This window comes from Notamacropus eugenii, chromosome 3 (genome assembly GCF_028372415.1).
Source record: "Notamacropus eugenii isolate mMacEug1 chromosome 3, mMacEug1.pri_v2, whole genome shotgun sequence".
NCBI lineage: Eukaryota > Metazoa > Chordata > Mammalia > Diprotodontia > Macropodidae > Notamacropus > Notamacropus eugenii.
The window spans coordinates 19,073,974-19,084,697 of record NC_092874.1 but is presented as its reverse complement, the minus strand read 5'-3'; the positions used below and the strand labels follow the sequence as shown (position 1 = coordinate 19,084,697).

At 45.1% G+C, this 10,724-nt stretch overlaps 1 protein-coding gene across 2 annotated transcripts in view; it reads left to right on the top strand.

Moving 5' to 3' along the window:
* The first annotated feature begins 2,202 nt into the window (after positions 1-2,202).
* Positions 2,203-10,724, top strand: part of JAZF1 (JAZF zinc finger 1) — a 269,317-nt gene continuing 260,795 nt past the window's right edge. Inside the window, exons 1-2 of one of the 2 annotated variants that reach the window (XM_072651019.1) lie at positions 2,203-2,478; positions 4,780-5,184. In XM_072651019.1, coding sequence (XP_072507120.1) covers positions 4,980-5,184 — 205 coding nt within the window. In that variant the 5' untranslated portion in view covers positions 2,203-2,478; positions 4,780-4,979. Of the gene's footprint in view, positions 2,479-2,583; positions 2,679-4,779; positions 5,185-10,724 lie in introns of those variants that run through there. The other variant, XM_072651020.1, reaches the window with a different exon arrangement.

Genomic DNA, 10,724 nt, shown 5'->3' with positions numbered 1-10,724 from the left:
ACAGGCACCAGAACTGCAGTTAAAGGGTCCTTAGAAGAAATAGCCAGCCTGGGGCAGGCCTTGTAAAGCCAGGCTTTTCCAGGGACAGCAGATTAGCATAAAAAGAAATAAAGATTCGAGAAAGCTCACTGCCCAGAGTAGAAAAGTAGCCAAGTCACGTATCTTAGAATCATCTAACAGGGCCCTCGGATATGTCCATTCTACAAAGTCACCTGGAATCTTGCAAAGAAAAGGACTCAGGTGTCCACAACCTCCGATGCAGAAATTCCACTGCTTAGTATAGACCCCAAGGAGGTCACTGCGGGGAGAAAGGGGGATTCTATACACCATAATATTTGTAGCAGCACCTTTCATGATAGCAAAGACCTGGAAACAAAGTGGATGCCTGTGCATTGATGGGACGTGAATGGGATGGAGCATCATCCTACTGGGAGAAGCGATGAGCTGGAGGAAAGCAGGGAGGCTTAGACAGACTTAAATGGACAGATGCAGAGTGAAGGAAGGAAAGGAAAGCAGACAAGACACACGATGACTCCAACCATGGAAACAGACAGACCAACAACCACAAAACAAAGGCTGCAAAATTGTGGAGAATTAGCTTGGCCCCAAAGCAGACGTAAGAGAAGATGCTTCTCTGTAGAGGTCGAGGTCCACAGGGAGGGAACGTTGCATGGATCTCAGATTCTGTAATGTGTCCATTGGTTTTGATGATTTCTTTTCCTCTTTTAAAAAATGTTATTATAAGGAATGTCTCTTTGGGAGAAGGGACACAAGGAGGAATCTGATGTAAATATAAAAGATACGAATAAAAGCACAAAAAAGAAACAGAGAGAGCACGAGGGACAAGAAATTATCTTCCCATCTTTGCTCCAGACTTCATAGGATCATGGACTTAGAGATCTATGTGTGTGTCTGTCCTTCGTTGCCGAAAAAGACCGCGCCATCAGAGAAGTAATGACATGACTTGCACTTGACTTCGTTTTGAGTAAGGGAGGGCTGTGCAGGTCACCAGCCTCACCTCTCCTCCAGAGCCATCTGAATCCAGTGACCAGATATTCATCAGGATGACTGGAGATGACCCAGGATGAGGCAATTGGGGTTAAGTGACTTGCCCCAGGTCACACAGCTAGTGAGGGTCAAGTGTCTGAGGTGAGATTTGAACTCAGGTCCTCTGGACTCCTGCCCTGATGTTCTATGCACAGCATCACCTAGTTGCTTAGAGATCTAAAGCTGGGAAGGACCTCAGAGTCCACTGAATCCAACTCCCTTATTTTACAAATGGGGAAACTGAGGTGAAGGGTGATAAAATAATTTCTTGAAAGTTGCATAATTAGTAATAACTAGGGATGGGACTTAATCCAAGATCAACTGACTCCAGACTCAATTCACTTCCCACTTTCTGGGCTCATTTACAAGGCCCAGAAATACCACCTACCATATTTATGTAATTTTTTAATATAACTTTGAAAAGTTAGCATGAGAAATTTTGGGAATAGAAAGCATCAACAAAGGTTAGTAGCTTTAAGGGACTGGATATTCTAAACCACACAGAGAGACGGACAGAAGGAGGAAGGAAAAGAGAGAGAAAGGGAGAGAGGGAGAGGAAAAGGGAAAGAGAGAGACACACAGAGACAGAACGGTGTTTTCCTGCCCAGTTCCCAATCCTCCAGATCAGTGCAGGCCTCCAATGACTCCACAAATGACAAGACATCCCCAAAAATGAATTTGGTGCCAAGAGACCCAGGTTTGAATCCTGGCTCAGTCACACTATCTATGTGACCTTGGACAAAAAAAAGTCACACCTTCATTGCTTTGGGCCCATCTGTAAAACTGGTGCATTGGATTAGACTGCCTCTCAGCGCCTGTCAGCTCAAATGCGGTAATCCTTTGAACTTACAAAACAGAACCATCATTGCTTCATGAGAAACCTTTGAAAAACACAGTTAGAAGTTAGACCCCAGCTCCTCTGGTCCCAGACTGCTGCCTGAGTGAGCATGTCTGCATTCATAAGAAATATACTGAAAGGGCAGAAAGGGGAGCACGGGGGATGCCTTTCCCAGAATCCATCACTCCCTGGTTGATTCCTCACCTAAGGTCACAATCCTCTGTTTGCCACAAAATAATCATTTCCATAGCAACCAAGGGGGTGGCTCAAAGAGAGGATTAGGATTTGGGGAGAGGAATAAACAGGAGGCAGGGGCAAACAGATGAAGGATGAAGTCATCAGCCCCAGCCTCAATGAGCAGGGAAAAGAGAAAGCCCAGGAAGAGGAGCCTGACTCGAGACGCCCGTCCCAGGATTTCCATTCCAAGAAACTGCCTCAAGACCAGAGGTTTGCTGTGGGGAACAGCTGTGAGCACAGAGGAAAGGAGGCCCACGAGGAATAGCTAACTTACCATGGGGATTTGGCACGGCCCACAGCCGTCCAAGGGCAGAAGACTTCATCTTTTTTCTTTTTCTCTTAGGGAATGAACAAAGGTAATTGGCAGTTTAAAAACATGTTTTAAAAGGACACGCCATGGAAAGAAATCGCTTACATGAGGGGATGGTTCATTGGATTGGGTGATGTGGCCAAGGTCACAGAGTCAACGAGGGACCGAGCAAGGCTTGAATTTAGATCCTCTGCTTCCAAATGACTCTTTCTATAGACCCCACCACAAACAATCAGAAATCTAAAGGTAGGAGGGACCCGAGAAGTCATCCAGTCTAACCCCTTCATTTTACAGTCAAGGAAACTGAGGCCCAAAGAATCTAAGTGACTTGACAAACAGGCAGGATATCACCTCAAAGTTACCTCTGGGCACAGGCACATGGTAAATATTTTAAGAATGTTTGATGAATGAATGAAATTGAATGGGATTTTCTTGGCAAAGATACTGGAGATGTTTGCCATTTCCTTCTCCAGCTCATTTTACCAATGAGGAAACTGAGGCAGAATTAAGTGACTTTCCCCGGGTCACACAGCTAGTAAGTGTTTAAAATCTCCACTCCACAGAAGAGAGGAGAAAATGTACCTTCCTGCCTTCTTTGCAAAGGTGGGGGACTACAGGTATGGAATGCTGCATATTCTGTCCAACTCAGTTTTGCTATTTGGTTTTACTTAACCCTTTTCCCCCTCCTTTTTTCTTCTTGGTTACCAGGGATGGACCTATGGGTAAGGGAATGATACATTCAGGATTTAATGGGATATTAAAAACAAAAAGATATCAATAAAGGTTAAAAATAACAAATGTGTGTGCAATTGTGCCAGTCATCCAGGTAATTATTGGCTGCCCCAGCATTTGAGCCTCCAGGTCATCTGACTTGATGACCGACAGGCTCTTTCCAGCATACCACACAGCAGTTAGCTGAGAAAATGATTAGAAATCATTAGAAAGTACTAATATTTCACATGTCATCACACCTTACCCAGAGCTTTCCACAATGTCCTCTCATCTAGCGCCACCATGCTGGAAGGTAAGTTGTGTTAGTATTACAATCACTCCCCTTTTACAGATGAGGAAAGATTGTTCCGATCATCTTGTATGCTCCATGAATCCTCTTAGCTAACCTTCTGTTCATGGAGAGTGCACCAAAGTCCCAAATGGAATGAACTCTGAGCAGCAGGAAGGCTTTAAACCATGAGGTCTTGCCCTGTGCCTCTGGCTGGTATCATTTTCTACTCTCCAAATGGATCTGAGTCATCCTGAGTTGGAGAAGAGATGTTAGCTGCAGTGAAGCCAAAGACACATGGGTTTCCTGGTAGTCCCAGGTGAGCTCTCTTTGCCTCTGGTTTCATTCACATTGAAGACCAGAAGTAGCAGACCTCTCTGGGTGTGTGCAGTAGTTCTTGTCTCCCCTCTGGCCATTACAAAGGCCATAGTTTGGCTGGTCATTGCCCTCCATCTTCAAAGAGGACCAAAATGACATCAACATGATAAAGTGAAAATTCAGTGTGTCTGACTGTGGCTGATCAGACCAATATGAGCTCAGAATGCTCTACCACAGGCTGGGCACAGATAGGCCTTGTGAATATTTGGGGTGGATATCCCAAATTTGCGCATCCTGCATTTACTTTGTGCTGTCTCAGTTTGGCAGACAAGGATCGGAGCCACAAAACTGAGAGGGACCTCTTCTCCTATCTGCTCCAAGCCACCCTGAAGATGCTCTCTGAAACATGTTGAAGCAGTGAATCGCCCAGGCTTTACTTGAAGACCTCCCCTGAAGGGGAGTTCCCTACCTCGCAATATGGCCCGTTCTACTTTAGAAGACCAATAATTGTTGGAAAACTTTTCCTTACATCAAGGCTGATTACACATTACTCCCTCTCCCCTCACTCTCTATTCCAGTCAAAATGGTCTCCTTTGCCTTTCACCAATAACCAGAGCACCGGATTTGGAGTCAAGGGACCAAGGTTCACATCCTAGCTCCAGCATTTAATGCTTGTGTGGCCTTGGCCAGATCCTTACCCCTTCTGAATTCCTGTTTTTCATCTGTAAAATGTTGAGGTTAGACTGGATGGTCACTCAAGTCATTTCTAGCTCTTTGGTTATGGGGTCCTATGACCTTCCCATGCACAGAACCTCTCCCTTATCTTGTTGGAAGCCCAGCTCCCCCTGAAGTTCAGTTCAAAGACCCCATCCTATAAGAGGTCTTCCCTCATTCTCCTAGTTGTTTACACTCCTTTTCTCTCTCTAAAATTATTATTTACTTGTGCAAGAGTGGGGATTGATTGAATAAATTAAGTCCCCTCACTTAAACAGGTGATAAAATGCTTCTCCTCCCTCTTACCTTAACCAGGTGAGAACCCTTCTTAATCAAGCAATCAAGTAATTTGATCACAAGGCTGCCTGCTGCAAGAGAAGAGCGTTCTGATTGGCTGAGGTAACTCGTCAGCAGCCTGTGGGGCTGGTATAAAAACTATGGTCCTCTTCAATTCAGTTCACTAGTTCAGAACTGAAGAGATTCAAGACAGCTGAGACAGAAAGAGCATTCCAGCTATGCCTCTGAGAAGCAATGGATGGAGAAGAGGAGCCGAGCCCCGGGTCTCAGTCATGGCCTCCTCACCACCACTGCACCTTGACTGGAGGATGAAGGGGAGAAAGACTTCTCATCCTTGCATCTTCTTCCAATCAGATGATGGTGGCATCTTCACCAGACACCAAGGACAAACTGGATGCAACACTTACCAAGCTCCCACAATCGGTAAGTAAAAAGTTGTTTCTTCTGTGCCATGCCTAATTTGTGGAGTTGTGGATTTATGGAGTTGAAGCTGAAATCTGACCCTCAGCTACTTCTCATTAACATTTCTAGTTCATCCCAGTGGGACCAACTTAAACAAAGCAAATCTCCCTTCCTTGAGTCATGTATAAAAATGGCAGCCCTGAGCCATCATCACTTGGGCATCATCCGCTGGGAGCTGTTCTCCAGCTGTGGTGATGAATGGACAGTAATTCAGCAGTATTCTTTCCTTTGGTCTCCTTTTTGATGGGCAGGATATCTGGGAAACAGCTGGATGCAGCAGATAGAATGCCAGTTGACTAGTGAGGTCAGCACCAGGCTCTAACCCCCAGAATGAATGATTTTGTCCATGGCTGACTGTCTAATTCCCGCATTTGTTTATTTGCACTTGAAAAATCAGCTCCTGACAGTTCCCCAAGTAAACAGAGAACTTTGAGCTTCCCCAGAATGCCAAGGTCATGGCAGGTGAGCTCAGGATTGGGCCCCAGAGCTCCCAAGCATCATAACTCACCTTTATCCAACTCTTGACAAGGCAATAAGGTGAAATGAAGGGGTATAGATTTATCTAGCCCAGATGACAGCTGCATGCTCCTCAGTCTAGGAGATAGTGACCAAAGAACTGGCTGTTAAAAACAGCAGACATGCTAACAGACTGAGTAGATGGAAATGGGAATTTCCTTGGAGGCCAATGGGTGCTTATCTCCTTTCCTAGATTCATAAGGGGAGGTATTGTCATTTCACAAAAAGTCACTTTCCTGATGTCCCTTATGGAAATCTTCCTATTATTTGGATTTGACTTGCAAACTATAGGGAGAATTCTCAAGAGACATGAAGTATGAAATTGAAGAGTAGCTGTGTGTGTCCCTGTGTGTGTGTGTCCCTGTGTGTGTGTGTCCATGTGTGTGTGTGTCCCCATGTCCGTGTGTCCATCCAATACTCTGATAAGTTAGACTAGGAGTCAAATGTGGGTTTTAGTCTTGGCTCTGTGAGGTTACACATAGGTCCATGAATTTCCTATGTGTGAAATGGATGGGGGGGGGGAGTTGTAGCTTCAGGAACTGTCCACTCTATGTTAACATTTTCCTTTTTCAAAAAAGTTTCATAACAAATAGAGGGCAGGAGTCTTTACACCCATTTTACAGATGAGGAAACTGATATTCTGAGAGCAAAAGGAACTTATGGGCTCCAAAGCCAGAATCTTAATATTGGAGAATCCTGACCCTCAGAGTTAAGTGGGACAGCAGTGTCTCCTCACTGGAAGCATTCAAGGAAAGACTGAATGACCATTTGTTGGATGTGTTGTGGGATGGATTCTATTATGGGCATAGCTGGGTGTTTGCTGCAAGCCCCATACAAGTATAAAATTCTGGGATTCTGGATACCAAGAGAATGAGGTCCTTGGCTCCATGGGTTTGGAGTCAGATGAAAATTGAGAGCTCAGGGAAGACCTGAACCTCCTTTGGCATTCTCCAAGTTCTCACCAGGTCCTGTGGGTTCAACTATCAGCTTTCTGCAGTGTCTCCCAGATCCATAGATTGTGCCCTAGCTTCTCTTCTGAGCACCAGGCCCATATCTATCCCTTCTGGACACTTTCTTCTGGATGTCCCACAGGTGTCTCAGACTTGTCTAGCACGGAACTCCTAATCTTGACAAACACCCTGATAAGCTTTCTGCCTAGCATTCCTGTTTCTGTTGAGACCACCATCTTTCATGTCACTCAGGTTTGAGTGACATCATCCTCAGCTCTTCCTTGATCCCTCATAGCTGACCTTTCACCAAGCCCTGCCAATTCTCCCTTCCAAAAGTCTCTCCCATTTGTCCCCTTCTCTATATTCGCATGGAGCCCACCCTGTTTCACACACCTAATACCAGCCACATGGACTCTGGCAGCAGCCCCCTGATGAGTCTCCCTGCTTCCAGACTCCCCCTCTCCCATCCTTCCACCACATGTCTCTTACATGGACATTCCTAAAGCCAGCTTCCTAATCAAGAAGCACTAACCAAAAGCAAACTCCTCTCTGTGGCATGTGAAGTCCTGAGCCATCTGTCCCTGAGCTTAGTGAACAGCTTTCACCGTGTGCTCTGACCAGCTGACTGCTCCATCCACCATCTCTTTGCTGGAATGCCGCCTCTCCTCACCCAGTCTTGGTCAGATGAAACAGAAGATGTCAAGCCTTTTGGAACCCATACAAATGCTAATTATTTTCTGAGCATGCTGAAGGGCTATTCCCTACCTGAAGCTCTCTTGACCCTCAATCCCCCCTTCCCTTCAACTCCCTCTGTATATTGGCTGGATTGGACAGCCAGCCTGGTCTGTACCACGGTAAGCCTGGGTTCAAGTGCTCAAGGACATCCTGACTATGCAATCCCTACCTTCCTGGTGCCCCAGACAACTCTCACTGAAGAACAGCCACTAATCAGCATTGGTGGAGGGAGCTTCCCCATGGGAAGTTCCCTTTACCAATGAAAGCACAGGTTCAACATTATGTATGGTGATGATCAACTGAGGAAACATTAGCTGGTCTGATCATTCCAAAGGACACACAATGAAAAATGTTCTCCATCTCCAGAGATCTCACCAACTTGCTGTAGATGGAAGCAGATTTCTTCTTTGTTTGTCTCCTTCCTTCCTCAACATAGGTATTATGGAAACATGTTTTGCTTGACTTCACGTTGCTTGCCTTTTCAATGGGTAGGGAGGGAAGGAGAGAATATGGAACTCAAAAATTTTAATGAATATTAAAATGAAAATTTAAATCTAAACCTAAAAAAAATTATTGATTCAGAAAATTTGTTTAATTATCTGTTGTTTTCCCCAACTGAACGTAAGTCCCTTGAGGGTAGAAAGTGTTTTGTTTTTGTCTTTGAGTGCCTAGGACAGTGCCTGGCACTCAGTAGGTGCTTGATATTTTATGCTTAACGAGTAAAGGTTTCCAAAAGATGACTTTGTTGCAGAAAGAGTTTGGGGGTTCTGCACAATCTCCCACATGGAACTTAAACCAGGTGGCTCTCCAACTCCCATTCAGTTCTGTGTCTGTCTCAGGCTCCAACCACAGGGTCTACCCAAGAACAGCTTGCAGATGCACGAGCTGTTCATCCAGCTCCTTTTCTCATCCACTTGGCTTTCTGGGTGTACACGATTGGCCTTGAGGGTCTCATTTGGGAGACTCTACAATGTTCTGGGGTTTAGTATAAGTGGTACAACATCACAAACATGATCCTCCTCATCGACAGAGAATCCCTCAGTAGTACAGCGCCTTGCATACAGTAGGTGCTTAATACTTGTTGACTTCACTGGAATTAAATGGTTTTCTTCCATTCTAGCCTGAGATACCTGCTATGTCTCCACCATGACACCAAATCCCTTTGGTGGTTCTACCTCTTCATCATCCTGGATGTTAGCACAGTAAACATCTTGTTGTAGGACCCCTTGAAAACAGTGGTTTGTTATACCAAATAAAATGTTGTTGTTTTGTGGGGTTTTTTTGGGGGGGGGTCAACAAATACACACTGGGCTCTTGTATTCTTTACATCTTCAGATAAGCAGGAAAGTTATTTTTCCAATTTCACTAAGTTTATGAACATACTGTGCTCTGGATGGATGTTATTCATCTTGCTAAGAGAGTGGTACCACATGCATAGACCCAGCATGAGCATCCATGCCCTGCCAGGAAGGGATTGAACTTCATATCCATCCATCCATCCATTTCTAGGCCAATTCTAGCCTCCTGTAATGGAACAAACACCAGCTTTAAAAGGGCACAATGTAGAGTGAGTACAGACAAGATATTCATGTAGGAAACATGACCCTAGCATACTGCCAATCTTTTTTTTTTTTTTTTTTTAAATACTCTCCTTCCTACCTTTCTAATCTTCTGACACCACAGTCCTCTCCACCTACTCCTTGATCCAGCATTGCTGGCTGTTACTAGCACGAGACATTCTGCCCACCCATCCCCACTCCACGAACCTTCCCTGGCACCCCTCCATGCCTAGTCTTCTCTACCTTCTCATCCCCAGCTCCCAAGTTCCCTGGTTTCCTTGGAGGCCCAGCTAAAATGCCACCCACCTCAAGAAGCCTTCCTGGATCGCCTTCATTCTGGTAACTTCCTTCTGCCGACTGTCCCTGTTCAGCCAGTCTAGGTCAATAGCCTGTTTATATGAAGTGCTTTGCATGTGATCTTCCCTCTTTAGATCATGAACCCCTTAAGGCAGGGACCTCCTCGGCCTTTCTTTGTATCCCCAGTACTTTGTGATATGGTGACTTGCATGCAGTAGGTTCTTAATAAATTCTTGCTAACTTATTGATGGAAATTAAAGGGGCTGAGGTTTCCTGCCATTTTAGCCTGAGATGTTGACACCGCAGCTGCTCATTGCTCACTTGGCCATAGCTAGCCTGGGCTGACGATTCTCCCAACATCACCCCAGGTGGATGGCTCTGTTCCAGGATGCCATATACATAGAGGCTCGGGATTCCAAGGAAGATTCAGGGGTGGGGGGCAGTTCCAGAGGAAAATACTTAAGAGGCCAGGGACTAGGACTGACCAGGATGAAGGTCAGAGGGAAAAGGGAAAGTGTTCCTGCCTTAATTCCAGTCTCTGAGCCTCAGTTTCTTAATATGTAAAACGAGAAGGACCTTGCAAGGTTGGTATGAGCAAAGTGGTCCACAAATCTTAGTCTGTACTATACAAATATATGTTATTGTTAGGCATATGAATCAGACTTGGGATTTCCTTAGTACAGGGGATTCTCAGGTTAGGAAAATCCCTCTACCAATGTGAGTTCTTACCTCCTCTGAAATCTAAAAGTCTTAAACAGCTGCCCAGAGAGTCATGTAATCAGTTTGAGACAGAGAGGGCTTGGATTCAGGTCTGCCTAGGTTTGAGGTCAGCTCTTTTCCCACAGGATCATAGATTTAGAGTCGACAGGCACCTGAAAGACAGAGGCAGCCAGGTGGTTCAGTGGCTAGAGCACTAGGCTTGGAGTGAGGAACAGCTGAGTTCCAATCTACCCTCAGGCACTTACGAGCCGTGCGACCCTGGGCAACTCCCTTAACCTTTGTTTGCCTCAGTTTTTTCAACTGTAAGATGGGAAGTAACAACAGAATCTACCTCCCAAGGTGGTTGTGAGGATGCAATAATATTTGTGAAATATTTAACACACTGCCTGAAATATTTGTGGCTTTATTCAGTTGTTTCAGTTGTATCTGACTCTTCGTGATCTTATTTGGGGTTTTCTTGGCAGAGATACTGGAGTGGTTGGCCATTTCCTTCTTCAGCTCATTTTCCAGATGAGGAAACTGAGGCAAACAGAATGAAGTGACTTGCTCAGGGTCACACAATTAGCAATTGACTGAGGCAAGATTTAGATTCTAAGTCTAGTGTCCCTATCCACTATGCCATTCTGTTTCTGATTTTTATTATCCATCTTAATTTAATTTAGCATCTCGTCTCCGTCTCTGTCTCTCTCCCTATCAGTCTATCTCTCAGTCTATCTCTGTCTCC